Genomic DNA, 16,668 nt, shown 5'->3' with positions numbered 1-16,668 from the left:
CCTACACTGTCTAAAAACCCCATGTCCCTACATTGTGTGCTTATGATGACCTAAAAAGCCCATAAGTCAATTTTGTCCGTGGAATGTATCCCATTCTCAGCTCTTTTTCTCCATTTCTTATTCCTATGTGATTTGTCTGGATTGATAATTGAGAAAGATCACATTGTGATCCCCTCTGCAGATATGTTTCAGTGCTGAGAGAAGCAGTGTGGATTCAGATTTCCTATCTGAAGCTCATTCTCACAGATGTTGCTACACAGACCTGCCAGAGAAAAGTAATGTAAACAGTCCTGGGGAAGAGCCTCCTCCCTGAACAAACACAATTCATGAGAGGAGAAGCATCTGAAGTTCTTGTATGTTCATGTAGCCCTCAGGAGCAGTAGTATTTATTTTGTGGTTTTGCCTAAATTTCAGGGTGAACATTTCATTTTACTCGGTAAGGTTTTGGAGGGGTATGTCACTTTTTAGAATGCTTTCATAGCAACCCTGCATTGCGTGAGAACTGCATCCACCTATTTCAGAAAAAGTCTAAAAAAAAATAGGGAAAACAGTGATTTATGCATGAAACCTAGTTATGGTCAATTTCCTATCTAAGAACAAGGATCTGCATTTCTCTGTGCCTCGGCTTCTCCATCTGTAAAAGATCATTAATTATTTCAGAGCCATAAACATAGGCTACTTCACGGAAATTTGGTGAAGTAACATTTCCAAGTACTTGAGATACTCACACAGAAGTGATTAGAGAGTGTAAAAATATGAGTCGGAACACAAGTGGAATAAACAAAGCGCTAAAACACTTTAATGAGAAATGCTGACAGTGAATTTGTTCATTCTGAGTGGCAATTCATTTCACAGATGTAATATCTGCCTTTGGATCCAAACAAATTGAACACTGCACGGATGAGAAACCAGATCAGATCCTATGGTCCTTCTTTTAGGACAAAACCCAGACTGTCTTCTACAAGTTAGTCCTAACATGAAAATGAGATGAGAGTCTTGAACTGACAATTTCCTAAGACTTGAAAGAAATCTTACGCTTCATCTCCCTTGTTCCATGGATATTCATTACTCATTCTAATGGAAATCTTTGAAAATCCTGTATTTTCCTCAGTATCTCTCAGCTTTTCACTAATAAAGTATCTGTGGCTGTGCTGTGGATTTCTAGTTGTTGAAGTGTTTCTGGCACAGTTGATACGGTGTGAGACACAATAAGGAAATCGTGTGTTGCGGGAGAGACTGCTCTTCACAGTGCTGTGGTGAAAGAAACCATCAGTTTGGTGAAGGTAAAAATAGAAAAGGGAAATGATGTCAAAAATCCTCGGGCCACTAAATAAGTTTTTAGACACAACTGTTACGATCTCATCTACTTTGGTATTCACCTGTGGGCTAAACTGCTGGGTTGTCTTTATTTCTGACATGGGTGTTTTTGCATCTGTCCTCCTTTTCCTCCTCTTTCTATCAGCCTGTCTAATCAGTAGCATGTCGGTGTGTCTTCCATAAATCCTAACTTCAGAATTGCTAAGGAAGACAAATCTTGCCAGAGAACTTTTCTGCAGAAGTTTGGTCTTAAAAAAGGAAGGAGTTTTTAGTCCCTGTACCCTTATGGAACAGTGACCCATGGGGAAATGCCTGTCTGAGCCTGCAAGCAGCATGATGCAGTGAAAAGAAGCACCAAACTTTAATCCTGTAAGATAATGGTACTGACAAGAGCTGTTAATGACTTCACTGTCACCCATTACAACACTAATACAACTGATCTGAAACTTCATACCATGCTTTCTTTTCTGCCAAAGAGCATCAGCTCTTCATATGCAGCTAAGAAAATATTCTGCAACCTCAACTGTGAACAGAAATATGCAATATGAAGTTCTGATGTCTGTGAAAAGTGATTCTAAACAAAAGTCAGCACAAAAATTATCTAAAGAACCCAAAAGGGCAGATTGTGCAAATGCATCCACTTTGTTAATAATGTTTTCTTTTCGAATGGAACTGTTGTTCTGTGGGTCCAGATGTATTATGAGGTAACATTTGACATCAGCCAAGTCTTCATGGTTTGCCCCTTCAATTAATACAGATGGCTTTGTGACAGTGATATTATTAATTTAAAATTTAGATGTCTGAACGTATGTATATATGAAATATTCATAAAATTTCTTATCTACCCTTTTGAAATTGAAAAGCACTGCTTCAGAGTGCACAGACTTGTGATTTTCTTTCCAAAGCTGTCTTTCCAATTTCTCATGTAGATGCATTTCCATCTTCCATTCTCTCCTATACTCTTTGTGTCATGTCACATCACAGCACACCACATCATCTCATATTACCTAATCATATGCTTTAAAAAAGCATACAACAGTCACAGAGAGCAGATATTCAAAAGGGCCTCAAAAATACAACAACAAAAAAGGGGTTGAAATTTGATAAGCAAAAGTGTGGGCTGAGTATCAGGAAATATTTGTGATAGTATGGAACTGAGGATATAAAGTGTGAGGCACTTAGCAGACAAATCCCTGCTCACTTTAAATTAGAGCAGAAAAAGTAAAGAATTATTAGTAATATGCTAACACTCAGTAAGGCTCTCTCTTGACACAAAACATCAATCTGACAAAAAAACTCTCTTCGAAATGCTGGAACACTTCTGCTGCCAGGATTTGGCAAGGCAGAGATGTAAGATCAGCATAGTGCCTTGTTGCAGGAGAGAATAATCTTTTCATTATACTGGTAATCTGAATTACCCCTGAAAAGCAGAAAATCTCTGCAGGACAGGTGGAAAAGAATGCAAATACAATTTTTTTGATTTCTGTATTTCATTTCTGTTTTCATTTCTCCAAATTCTGTAGCTGGCTTGTTGAATTGCTTCTTCCTATAGTGTTGGGTTTTTCTTTAAGATGCTAATGGGCTTAATTGTCATTTGATAAAAACTGGAATAGTGCAATAAATGCCAATATTTTATTTATGTTAGTCAATGATCTGGCCACTGTATTTAGTAATTGTCAATGCCACGGCCCATGTCTGAAAGGAAATAAGAAATTTGCTATCACTTTTTATACTGACACTTCATTTTTAAGCCAAACATCTGTGTGGTTTATATATGTATATACCTGTGGTGTGTATAGAAACATGTGTACTTTGTGTTTATATATGACTATACTATGTGCATATTACATTTTTGCTTCCACTTCTTTCCTGGGAACAGCAAAATCTTCTCCTACTGAAACTAACATCTTAGATCTTTCCATCCCACTGAGTTTTCAATATTCTCCTTTAAAACTGTTCCTGGTCCATTGTCCAAATTCCAGTTGAGAAAGCATGAAAGTTGCCAAAAGAGGGTCACTTATCTCTCCATGTAGATGCTTAATAAAAGCAACTTTTCAGAGAGTTAGACATTTTTCAAATCAAATCTGCTACAGATGGTGGTCTAATCTTACTCTTGATTACTTGACTGTAAATATAGTGACATTTCATTGAAGTAAAGGCATTTTAAGTGAACTTTCATGAGGAAAAAAAATCCGTGTAAATAGAGCCATTATGAAGCTGATGAACTCCTTTACATCCTACTCACACTATAAAATAAGATTGAAGTGGGACGTAAGCCTTGCTCTGTGCATGATGAACTTCTCTTACATGATGAATGCTAAGTAGGTACATCCACTCAGGTTCTCTATTGCCCTGCTAATAGAGACCATAAGTAAGAGCTAAGATTATAAACAGGAGTTATGATTAATATAAACGATTCCTTTCCCCTTTTGTTTGCCCTTTCTAATGTTTGTAAATAATTATTTTCTTTGTTGTGCTTCCACTTGTACTTTATTATATGAATAGTTCTTTCTCTGCATGCCCCAAAATCAAGGAAACATTCTTCTTTTAACTCCTGCACCAAAATGAAATGCTGAAAAAGAACCCTGTTATAAATGATGCCTCTCTGGCTGTATGGCTTTGCGGAAAAGAGTCTGGGGATACTGATGGACCACAAGTTGAACATGAGCCAGCAGTGTGTCCTTGACACCAAGAAAGCTAATCCTGGGCTGCATTAGGCAGAACACTGCCAGCAGATTGAGACAGGTGATCCTTCCCCTCTGCTCAGCTCTGGTGATGCACCACCTGGAGTCCTGCATCCAGATCTGGGCTTCCAAGTGTAAGAGAGACATGAAGCTGCCACACTGAGTCCAGCAAAAGGCCACTAAGACAATTTAGGGAGAGGAGTTTCTTTCCTATGAGGTGAGGCGGGGAGACCTGGGACTGTCCAATATGTACAAAAGTCTGAAGGTGAGTGTTTGAAGAAGGCAGATCTGCACAGGCTCTTTCAGTGGTGTCCAGTGACATAAAAAAAAGCAATCAGCATGAACTAAAACACAGCAGGTTCCATCTGAACATCGGGAAATGTATTTTACTGGGAGGGTGATAAAGCACAGGAGCAGGTTGCCTAGGGATGCTGTGAAATCTAGATTTGCTGCATTTTCAGTCATTCTGAGGCTCTAAGTCCAAAGCAGTTTCTTACTTTAAAAATTCTTCATGGGTTCACTTGTTGTTTGTGTCTTATGTTCTATCTGCTCTAAGTTCTTACTCCCTTCTCCTTCTCCTCTGAAGAACACAAATCTTTCACTCGCTCTGTCCTTACTCTTTGCTACAACTTGATTCTTGTCAAAATAATTTTCTCTCTCTTTCAAGCAAACCCCCTAGATTCCTTTACTGTTTTTGCCTTCAGCAAATAATTCTGGAATGTTGTTATGGGAAATTCAAACGAAGTGGTGGTGTGTAAAAGGAGTAATTTTTTGATACAGAGTCCTCCCTCCGGATCATTTGTATGGCACTTTTCAACCTTGTGGTGAAAAATATTCAGTCTTAGGCACTGGAACACTACAAACTTGAAGAAAATGAAAATAATTCTCCAGTTTACATTCACGGATTAGGGACATATCTATACTTCTTTTTACCTATGCCACCATCTAAGCATAAGATAATTAAACAAGACAGAGGAGATCCAAGAATGAATCCTTGACCTGGCTTGGTATGCCAAAAAATGAAAAAGCAATGGAGATTGATGACTAGGACATTATGGATACAATTACTTAAGAACTTAAGAGTAGTTCAGTATTGTGGGATCTTGACTATGATGGATCCATTTGGAGAGGCATAGAAGGGATGCATGTTATTTTTGATATCTATCACCAGATTAAAAGACTCAGTAATTCACATGGTAAATTCCTGTGTGAATGGGATCACAGATCCCAGGTGATGTATGGACAACAATCGAGTTGCTGTGATGGAACACGTGTGTCACAGTCCAACCCAACGGCACGGTCAGAGTTATATAATAAATTACAGGATAATTTTACAGTATGGCCATCCAGATCCACTAAAAGGCTTGAACACCTAAATGCCTGAGCCTGTGATCCAGAGCTCTCCAGTTAATCTATTTCAGTGAGAGGATGTAGTTTAAGAATTTCTTGACTGAGTTATTTTAGATCCTAAGATACTGCTGCTATGCTTACCCATCTGATCACATATATGTGATTTAGAGTTTATCTCATCTAGCTTTGCTCTGGCTGTACCTTGTAAGGGACCTATTGATAGGTACTCTCTCAAAGCAGGCATGGAAGAAATTGATGGGATACAAACCAGCAGTCATGAACCAGCATCTGGCAGGTGGTAGGGCCTGCCTTTGATAGGGCCATTGGGGATTCAGAAGTTCTGGATCACTTCCATTTTTAGGCATTTTACATTTGTAAATTCCTGGTTGTAATTAAAAAATGCTATAGCAATATGGCCCATGATTTGTAACTCCTCTGCCCTTGGAGTTTCACAAAATTTAAGTCACAGGTTCATTCCTTACTGTATTTAAGAAGGGCTTACAACCCAGGAACAGCTAGATGCTGGGTTCTTCTGATGAGGTGCTGAACAAGCAAGGGAAAATGCTTGTTCCCTGTGTCTAGGGAGGAAGTGGCAGACACTGATATATTTTCCTTAATTCAGGCAGTTCTTGCGAATATTTGAGATTTGGATAGCAAAGTACTAATAAAATTAATCTTACAGAGTACAAACTTGACTTAAGGATCATTTTATGGTCTATTAGATTGAAAATACTGATTAAAAACTGCTTAGCATTGTAAAATGCCAATATGAAGATCCATTTTTTGAAAACTCTCCTCTAAGGGTGGTGCTTGACAGCTGGGGAAAAAAAAAAAAAAAGAGTGCACTTTCGATCTACATAGAATGGGTTTCCTAAAAAAAACATTTACGTCAGAAGGATCAGAGTGTCCTGATTGAGTCAAAGAACTCAATTGTGAAAGGCTTACTGTGATCTGTGGGTGAATAAGCAGCGAACAGTCAGTGTGAGAGGCTGGTTTTCTGTCCATGTAGAGTATTAGTGAGACAGGTTTTGTCTGTTCTTCATATTCTCATCTTAGAAAGGAAGGCCAAAAACGTGATGAAGAAGAGAACCATAACAATGATGACAGGACCAAACAAGATGTGTGACAGGGAGACACTTAAATATTTCATTTTTTTAGAGTATAAAGAAGTGAATATGGGACCCAATGATGGTGGAAAATGCAGAAATATCAGATTAAAAACAGCTCTTTATCCAAATTGGGTAGTGTACAAAAAGTGCCTGGTAAACAGCAATTAAAAATTATCACAGCCATGGGAAAAACAGTCCAAGGTATCCTGTAGATTCATTATTCCTGAATTAATCAAGATTAGATGCCTTTCTAGCAAAAATTCTTCAGTCAAATATAAGTTAAACTCAACAGTGGGTCAAGAGGTGAAGTGTACTGTCCTGGAGGGTAAAGATCAATGTTCCCTCTTCTACCCGAATAGTAGAGACAGGAAGGCACATTATAATTACTGTCTTTTTTTAACAGAGCAACATGAATAGATCTATTTTTAAATAGCTTATTTCAGATAATGCCTTGTCATTCATATCTGTCCTGACTTCTCTGAATAAATCTGATTTTCTTATTTTTAATCTCCTGTTCACTTGCAGAGTTAGTATGGTTCAAAGAGGGCAAGAGCCTGTTCTCAGCAACAGAATTGTTTATAAATGATCAATCTGTTCCAGCTGTCCAAATGCATGGGCAGTAGTAGGTTTGGCTAAAAGTTGCCAAAATGCAATGAGAGAGAGTTGGATAGATTCAACTCAAATTCTAGTTTTAGCCAGCAGCCTGCATAGTTTCCATGTCTCTGTGAACTGGAAAAAATCCAACCTTACTTAGCATGGCCTGAATTTAAGGAATTAGTTTTCAGAAGCAAACAGCTTTATCACTGTCAGCAAAGCACACTTGGTCTTGTATAAGAGACATAAATAACACACCAAACTATTAACTATTTGAGGCATAGATGCTAACCCATTGCACTCATACTTGCGACTTGCTCTTGCAACACTTGAGTAAAAGAGCACATTGCTCTGTTCGTTCCAGGAACAGAGGTCATGGAAGAAACCAGAAGGAAATCCCAGTATGTTTTCATGAATCTGCATGTTTCAACTGAGAATATTTCAGGAAGAGAGTTTTCTCATCACCCGGGAAAGGGAAATGAAATAGCTACGCTCCAATACTTTTTGAGGGCAGTTCTGTACTTCAGCACATGAGCACACCTCAGTTCTGTATTTCAGCACACCAGGGGGAGCGATTCCTCTTTGAACAGGTCCCAGTTACAGCTCCACAAGGTCTAGACAGTCACTTTTCATTAGCTCAGTGCAGCCTTTTCAGCAATACTGAAGCCGAACAGCTTTATACAAAGAGCACTATGACCTTGGATGCCACAACAAAATGTAAATTCTAAGAAAGGTGCCATTTTTTCCATATAGATTTGAAAAGTGACAGATTAGGTAGAGCAATGAGGTTTGCTCTTCCATGCTGTCTCTCAATGATACCCAAAGATTCAAATTTATGTGTGATCTGCAATCCTCAGAATACGTGGTACTCAGGAATAGATGCTAGCACACAACATGTGATCAGCTGATTGCACTGCCCCTCTAGCACTACTTGGTTTCAGGAAAGAGAAATTATCAGTTTTGTCCTGAACCCAAAGCTACTACCTAGCTGCATCTCTGTGTATAACAACTGTGTAGCTGACTGGTGAGAAAAAGTGCCAAAGGCAGGATGGATTCAAGCTGGTTGTCTTCATTTGGAGTAGCCCTCAGGCAGACTTGTTGGCTGGAATCATACCAAGGAAGATCCAGTGGTAGGGACAGCTCTGCTCTTTTTTGTTTAGTAAAGGTTAAGTTCCTTGGTGATGTTCATATTTTCCCACCACACCCACAGGTTTCATTCAGCTTCATAACATATGAATTGTCTGGGACTAGCTACAGCAGCTTCTTTCTTTCTAGATAGCCCTAGGTGCTGAATATATTTGTGCTAAACAGACAGACTTTCAGCATTTCTCTCCACTAAGCAGCTTGTGCTCCCTCAATTAGCCCTAATACAATGCTGTTGAAGCATGAGCTAAGACTATACACTTCAATTTAAAAAAAACCAACCAACCAACCAAACAAGAAACCAGGGACTTCAGCCATTTCACCCACACATGAATTGAAGCTACCTGGGTGCAAAGCCCAGGAATCACTGCGTAAGTCACACTCTTGTTCAGCCTTTCCTTAAAATCATTTCAGGCATGGAAGAAAGAATCTTAGCTTACACGCTTGTCTTTGAACACTGGCGAGCAGGGGCTGCTTCTGGCAGAAACGTGCCATGGCTTAGTGAGGCAGGAGTGCACAGGCATGTAGCTCCTGGCTGAGAATTCCACTTGGCTGCCAAAGCAGCATAGGTGGGAACTTGCTCGCCCGATGTGCTCTCTGGCAGCACAGAACATTAACTGACATCCTGGTGCAGATCCAATTATCTGTCTGGGAGGCTGTCCAGCAAAAAGACAGGTTCAAGGAACCTCATCAAGAATAATTACAAAACAGCTTGCCTTAAGGTGAAGTTTCTTCCTGTTTCCAGACTGTGAAAAGTTGGTGTTCAAGCACAAGAGACATTCATCTTTGAAATATATTTTTTCTAGCTATAGGTGTAACTCTTCTGAGCTTTCACACAAAAGCCTAATGCCCTCAAGAGGTCTGTGCATTGATCCCTGAGCATTTAATTTATTCATCACCCTTGCACACTGCATGTTATAGAAATCATATGGAGAAAAGGTGGGCATTAACTTGTTAGTCTCCCATTGCTTCTCAGGCAAAGAATGCAGCTCTGCAAGACTTTTTCAGCATTGTTTCTCACTCTTCTGGTGAAGGGCGGGTATCAGGTGCCTAGGGGAGCCCACTCCTTTCCCTCCTCATTCTCATCCCTACCTGTTGAGGGTGCTCATATACTGCAGGACATCCCAGACAACTGTGGAAACAGAATGTAGAATTTCTGGTTTCAGATGACTGAGAACAGTAAGACCAGGGTATTTCTAATGCTTTTACCATGACTGCCCTTCGGCCATGCTTGCAGAGTTAAGGAGTGACATGATGGCAAATAACACAAGCTGGATTGCAACTTGAGAACCTTTGCATCACAAGCTGTGTAAGAAAATAAGCACCTGAAACTTGGGAACACACTGGGAATAAAGGGAACGGAGACACTTCTTACAGAAAAGAGTTACCCATTTGCCTTCAAATGTGATGCCTAGCCTTTCCCTTGTGCAGTTCTAAGTCTCACTGTCAATAGAACAGAATTCAGGCAAGGCTCCCATTTCATCTCCTATTCCATGAAGAGAGAGAGACAATGTATTTTCTGCATGTAAGTTTCTACTAGGCTGAAAGAGGCCATAGAATTTGGTCTAGATTGCTTATCTCTCCAGTAATCCTGACCACTCAAGGCATGGAAAAGAAAGGCTGCCTTGTTTCCCCAAATGGCACAGAGAACTTCTAGAATACACTCATATATGAAGATGCATACATGCACTGCTGTCCTCTGGTGAATATATATGGAAGGTGCTAGAGACCACAGATTCCCCTCAACATCTTGTGCTCAATATGCTTCCTGAAGAGGACAACACTTGTTCTGTCTCGGATGCCGTGGGTGGAGCTGACAGTCAGTCAGCATACATGTGACTGGATGTGTGAGCATTCCAAGTTTCCAGAAACCCCTTAAAAAGCACAGACTGAAATTTTCTAGGGTTGGACTCCAGTCTGATGTGATTTGGGGTTTTTTTAAATCTTCACACTCTCTTTGTACTGTCATGAATGTTTTATTCATGTTTCCTTTTATTGTTTTTGTATTGACTTTTTTGTATCTTGAAAAATGCAATGCTGTTCTCCCTCTTCAGCTAAAAAAAAAATTAAAAATAACGTTATTCTAATGCTGTAACAAAGAGTCTGAAGTGCATTGGCTATCCCACTGCAACGACTCTGGAGCACCTCCTATCCTATTATTGGATGCTTCAATCACTATTAAACGTGGCTTCTTGGTCTTCAGTTGCTGGGCTAACTGGGGGAATCTTTAAATCCAAACAGGAGTAGTATTGGAGGAAGCTGTGATGTTCCAACCTTGACAGCTGGAAAAATACACTAGGTTCATGTCTAGTTCACAGTGAGCCAACAGATGAGCACAGATCAGAACAGTTGGGGTTATTTCCTCTCTGGACACACAGTATCATAATTGGGGTCTTGTTTACCAGGGCCATTTCCATTTCCCTTCCTATGTGTTGATGAGGTAGACAAGTGTATAGTTTATGAGTTTTCCTTTCAAGCTCAACTTCATTGGGATAGATAGAGAGATACAGCCCCAAAGCTCTGCTCCTTCTCGAAGCAGATTTTTCCATGTACTGAAGGGATACATAAGCTCTGCCATTCTGGTCACTCTCATGTGCCTGTACCGAACAACACAGTTAATCCCAAGAACATTGTTAACCCTTTTTTAAGGACTGAAGTGGCTTGTGGGACTGGTACCACTCCCTGATTACTCTTGGCAAAAACTTGTGAGTGAATTTCACCTCCCTCATTCCAACTGTCTGTTTGAAGTTGACTACTGCAGGTCTGCATTTTCTTCAAAAACAATATTCAAACAACTGTGCTCAGTGGCTAGGGTGAGAAAAAGAGGAAGTATTTTTCAACAGCAGAGGGCTTCAGATTTTTGTCATTCTGCTTTTCATTGTAAGGGGTTCAGAAGAGAACGAACCCACATTCTGAGTACTCAGGATTTTGGAGTAACACATGCTATGCCTTTCCTCACAAGAATGGGCTTATGAGAGCCAGAATCTATTTGTTTCCCTCTTCACTTTCAGATCCTGCAGGATGGATTCTAGGAATCGTTATTTATCCATTCTGTTGCAGCCCCATAAATAGATGACTGTTCCTCACACCAGCACAAAAGATTAGTAATTCCCATCATGGAGCAGACCCAAGAACTGCACATGAAATAGCACTGAATTTCGAACCCTTTACCAGGTGACACCTGGTTTTGCTTATCACATACTGTGCACTACCTGGAACTTCAGTTCCAAACTGAGCTGGCATACCAAGTGATAGCCTGATGCTCATCTCCATCTGAGGAATAACCTCTCACACCACAGTGGCACTCTTCTGAAAAAAGGCTGATTTTTTGTTGCCTTTATTATGTCTTTTCAGCTTTGCTGGGCTCTCAGCCATAAATAAAGCCTGCTGATGACTTTGTAAAGTTGTCAGGTACCTTTTGTTGGCAGACAATAGGCAACAGGTGCTTGTGATCTGTCCAGGCCATTATTCCATCTCTGCCCCATGTTATTACAACCTTCCCACCCCAAACCCATTCCCAATGTATGACGTCAGCCACATGTAATTGTCACCAGTCATTTAGCTCTGCTTTCAAATCACGGCAAGGCCTTGCTTTTGTTCATGGAACAGGACATGTAGTGTGCACTCTCTGGGTGCATTAAGTCTTCAAGTAGCATACTGACATCTTTTTCTTACATTGAAAATCCCTCTGAATTCCCCCAGAACCTTTCCAGAGTTTGAGACTAGTGGAATGAGGATGATGTAAACATCACACTTCAACTGGTTCAAGTTGATTCAAATGGACTCGCATGAGCTGGATGCTATTTAGAATCTTCTTCTGGTGACCAACGAGGGTGATTCCAATACGCTGGATATCTCTGCAAAAGAAGAGAGGACATGGAAGTTGTTAAAATGAGCTGCTTGTTCTCAACTGACTCAGTCCATTTTGCTGTAGATGCAAATCAACGTGTATGGATGTGTGTGTGTGCCTGTCTGTGTCTAAGAAACAGCTGACAAGGCTTCTGCTTTTGCTTGACAAATGTGCGTGGGTGGAGGGGGTGTTGGCAGAACTTGGTAGGTACAAAAAGAAGCAGTGGAATTGGGCCACGAAAAGGATCAGAGGGCTGATCTCCTACAGAAAAAAGAGAGTTGGAGTTGTTCAGCCAGAAGAGGAGAAGGCTCCAGAATGATCTTCAATATGTAATTGAACTGACAATTCAATATGTAAAGGGGGCTTACAAGAAAGATGGAGAATGATTTTTTACCAGGCCCTGTAGTGACAGGACAAGGGGTGGTGGCTTTAATCAGAAAGAGGGTAGGTTTAGACTGGAGATAAAGAAGGGTAGTGGGACACAGGAACAGGCTGCCAGGAGAAGTTGTGGATGTCCCAACCCTGTAAACATTCAAAGTCAGGTTGGACAGCGCTCTGAGCAACATCATCTAGTGAAAGGTGTCCCTGCTCATGGCAGGGGTGTTGGACTAGAAGATCTTTAAAGGTCTCCTCTAACCCAAACCACTCTGTGATTCCAAGAATGTTCCTTTTTCTGGATTCTTTCTTCTACGTAACACTTCAATCCAGTATACTGTGTGGCTGCTTCTACACATCTACTTAAAAGTGGCTGTTATTAGCCGTGCTAGCTGTCATGAACATTCTGATGTAACAGGCTCTCTGCAACACTGACAATATGTTTTCTGATGCACACTGGGTCAGAATTAATGCTTATAAAAACAGATTACAAGTGTATAATGGCATGGATGGCGTCCAGAGGCCCTAGTAATATGCAAGGAACAGTAGCTACTTTGCTTTGGCTTCCCTCTCGTTTTTCATGTGTATGTGTTTTCCATGCAGCCAATTTCTCAGACTGCTTTCACTTTCTGCATGGAAAACTCAGTGTCTGGTATCTGTTGCTCTGTGCCCTGCTACTTACTCGACAGTCATGCGTGATATGACATCGAATGTAGCCAGACCGGCCTGGTCAAAATTCTCCTTGTAGCGGCCCATCTTGATAGCATCCAACCACTCATGGGCATTGCTGAGGGAAGGGAAATCTGGAGGACAGTTGCTCAGGAGAGGCTGAGATGGTCTGCAAAAGAGGCAGGTTCTAAAACCCAAGTTACCAACTTCAGCTGACCACACTAGTAAATTAAGAGTTATGAGAGGCAGAGAATGCAGCCTCTGAAGAGGACAGAATGAAGAACAATGACAGTTTGTTCTTCATGCCCTGACTCCTGAAGTCCCACCTTGATGTGCTGTTTCCAGGCTACCTGTGTCCCTTTTTCTGCCTGAAAACAATCAACCAACCCAAGAAATTGATTCTCCCTACCCATTGCCCATACTCTCTCAGGCACATTCTCTGCTTGTTGCCCAAGATCTTTTCACACTTTCCTGGTCTAGACCTATTAGCTGGGCAAAGAGCTGCAGTGAGGAGGTTTCTGAGAGAGACATGAGACCTTATATACCTTTTTACCTTTGTGACTAGGTCTCCCTCTCCTAGATGTTCTCTTTGGGTCACATAGTAACCTATGAGACAATGAGCACGTTGTTTCAGCTCCAACACCCATCAGAAAAAAGAATTGCAGTAAAAGGCCAAAGAAATGACTGTTGACACACGGCATTTTTTCTTCTCCTCATCATCTGAATCTATCCCAAAGCTATAATACTCTTTATGTGCTGCTTTTAGTAAACTGGGCATCACTAGATACTTTTCCCCTCCCCCAGCTGTGGAGTACATTCCACTGAGAAAAGATTTATAACCACAGGGAAACACCCTCCAGGCCAGCAGGATGTAATTTTGTCATCAGCCCAGCAGCCAACTAACCTTGGCACCGTTTATCCCTCCAGAGACTTCTTCTTTGCTGACCTCCTGCCTCTTGTTCCATCAGACTGCAAAATGCAGTTGGGAAAATATGGGATGTAAGCTGCAGTTCTAATTATTCTTATCTAGAGACTTCCTTCCCTCCATAAGCTAAGGTCTTCTTTTTCTTCATCATCTCTTGTGGTCACACAATATGGTGTGATCACAGAATATCTCGTGCAGCTGCACCCAGATGTGTCCCTCCCTTCAGTCCCTATGATCCCTCAGTCATTCATCCCCAGTACAACTCACCGAGATTTATCTCCTGTCACATTCAGCACTCACAACTCCACATTAACTGAATCAGGATACACAGTTCTTCCAACCTGCTTCCTCTTTTTTTTTCCCTTCCTGTTTGTTCCCAGTCTCAAATGAGAGGGTTAGAAACAAAACTATATAGCCTGATTTACGGCTTTCTTTTCCTTTTCCTTTTCATGATGCCTACTGAGAGACAAGTCCTATTATTTTGCATTAAATGCCCATCTCACCTGCTGGTCCCAGTGCCAGTGGCTTTGAGGGCTGATGGCTTGCGAATCATTTTATCCAGGGCACTGACTATTTGCTCAAATTTGGGTCTCTGGACCCTTTCCTTCTGCCAGCAGTCAAGCATCAGCAGGTGCAAAACAGTTGGGCAGTCTGGGGGTGGTGGAAGGCGATAGTCCTGGTCAATGGCATTAATTACCTGCAGGAAAAAAAAGAAAAAAGCTTTATCACAACTGGGAAAATAAAAGACAAAAGAGCTTCAAACACTCTTTGTGTGTATGGCTTTCTTCTGCTTGAATTGATACAGGACAGAGAGGCAGACGTACATCCTCACCACTTCTAAAACTTACATCCTGATTGGACATGTCCCAGTAAGGCCTCTCACCGTAGGACATCACCTCCCACATGACAATGCCATAGCTCCAGACATCACTGGAGGAGGTGAACTTGCGGTACTGGATGGCTTCAGGGGCAGTCCAGCGGATGGGGATTTTGCAGCCCTGGGAAGCAGACAGAAAGCAACCAGAACGTAGTGAGATAAGCACTAATTGTGAAAACAACATCACTGAAACAATCAGATGTTAGTAGCCCAACACAACCCTGAGCATGACAGTCTCATTGATTCTGCCTGGTTTCAATTCATACTATGTTCAAGGTTTTCAGCTTGTTTTACTGACAAGTATAAACGGAAAGAGAGAATCAAGCTACCTTGCTGCTACAAATCCCATGATTTTATACTTTCACAGCTTTACTTTGCAGCATTTGAAAGTGGCATATAGCTAAATCCTCCTGAACCACAATCATTTAGAAATCTAAAGCCATTTAAATAATGCCAAACTGCAGCACTAAGGTCAGAGACTTAGTAGCTTGCATTAACTCCTTTCTCTTTCCACCTTGACCTCTCTAACTGCAGGTATGACCTACAAGATGAAATATCATTCAGGTGCTGGTTCTTCAAAATGCACAGATCTAAAAATTGTTCCACTTTTCAGTGACTGGAATCTTCATCCCCTTCTTTTTCAATCCACCTGCTATACTCCCACCCCTTTTGTAGTATGTGTGACAGCTGTCACAATTCACAGGCAATAAGCTCCTTTGATGGTTGGTTGTAAGCCCATAAATACACTTAGTCCATTTATCCTTTCTATAGGAAAAAACTCAACTCTTTCTTCAAAGAGTGGTAGTACAGGATTGTAATCTCTCCTTCAGTCCTTTATGCTTCCTATGAAAAGCTAATGAAAGGGGGAAGGTAACAGCTACATCAGGCTGTGAGATTTGACCTACTCACCATCATGCCACAAAGAATATCACTTTGAGACTTCACACGGCAGAGTGGCTCAGATCCTCAGTTATTTTTACGTTTTACTGCTTTGGAACAAATAGCCCACAAGATAGAAGGCTCTATCCACTCTTCTCTGTGGTCTCAAGATGGACTGAAGAGGGTACACCAAACCAAGGAGGAACACAGGAAAAAATTCTATCTGTCAGCACTACTGTGAGTAACTCCCACCACAGCAGTGACTCACCAGACCCCCAGTGTAGGTGGGATTAGAAGCATCATCCTCCAGGAATCGGGACAACCCGAAGTCTGACACCTTGCACACCAGGTTGCTGTTGACCAGGATGTTCCGTGCTGCCAGGTCCCGATGCACATAGTTCATGTCTGCGAGGTAGCGCATGCCGGCTGCAATCCCCCGCAGCATTCCCACCAGCTGCAGCACACTGAACTGCCCTTCCTTCTGCTGCAAGGGAGGAGGCAAACACAGGCTCTCATGACCACAGAACATGAAGCCAACAGGGGAGACTAACAAAGAGCAAAGGAACAAGGTGGATTTATGAAGTTAGAGAACATACATCTTAACTTCGGCCACAATCTGAAGGTTCAGGGACAACAAATAACAAAGGAGGGTGGGCTTAAAGCAATGAACCTCAAATGAAATCAGACATTGGTGACCTTTTCCTGAAGGCAAACCTCCTCTTGTGGCCACATCTCCCTTTAGCATCCTACACCTAACCTCGCTAACTACTAAGATGGCTAAACGAATGTGAGCAGACAAATCTGCTTTTACTAAGATCTTTAAAATGGGTTCTATGCAGTTCTACTCAATGGGTTCATGTGCTCTTCAGTTTGTACCTGCCAAAGCATTTGTGGCT

The 16,668-nt window shown here is 41.3% G+C and overlaps 1 protein-coding gene across 2 annotated transcripts in view; it reads right to left on the bottom strand.

Moving 5' to 3' along the window:
- Nucleotides 1–772: 772 nt before the first annotated feature.
- The window catches only part of EPHB6 (EPH receptor B6), a 77,391-nt gene continuing 61,495 nt past the window's right edge, over nucleotides 773–16,668 (bottom strand). The window contains exons 13-17 of one of the 2 annotated variants that reach the window (XM_008635415.2): nucleotides 16,041–16,256; nucleotides 14,865–15,014; nucleotides 14,520–14,713; nucleotides 13,105–13,260; nucleotides 773–12,054 (exon numbers count right to left, since the gene is read on the bottom strand). In XM_008635415.2, the coding sequence (XP_008633637.1) occupies nucleotides 11,946–12,054; nucleotides 13,105–13,260; nucleotides 14,520–14,713; nucleotides 14,865–15,014; nucleotides 16,041–16,256 (825 nt within the window). In that variant the 3' untranslated portion in view covers nucleotides 773–11,945. Of the gene's footprint in view, nucleotides 12,055–13,104; nucleotides 13,261–13,995; nucleotides 14,061–14,519; nucleotides 14,714–14,864; nucleotides 15,015–16,040; nucleotides 16,257–16,668 lie in introns of those variants that run through there. The other variant, XM_017736494.1, reaches the window with a different exon arrangement.

Source organism: Corvus brachyrhynchos, unplaced genomic scaffold (genome assembly GCF_000691975.1).
Source record: "Corvus brachyrhynchos isolate BGI_N302 unplaced genomic scaffold, ASM69197v1 scaffold176, whole genome shotgun sequence".
Taxonomy (NCBI): Eukaryota; Metazoa; Chordata; class Aves; order Passeriformes; family Corvidae; genus Corvus; species Corvus brachyrhynchos.
Note: the sequence above shows the minus strand (reverse complement) of the source record. Positions and strands in the feature narration are given on the sequence as shown.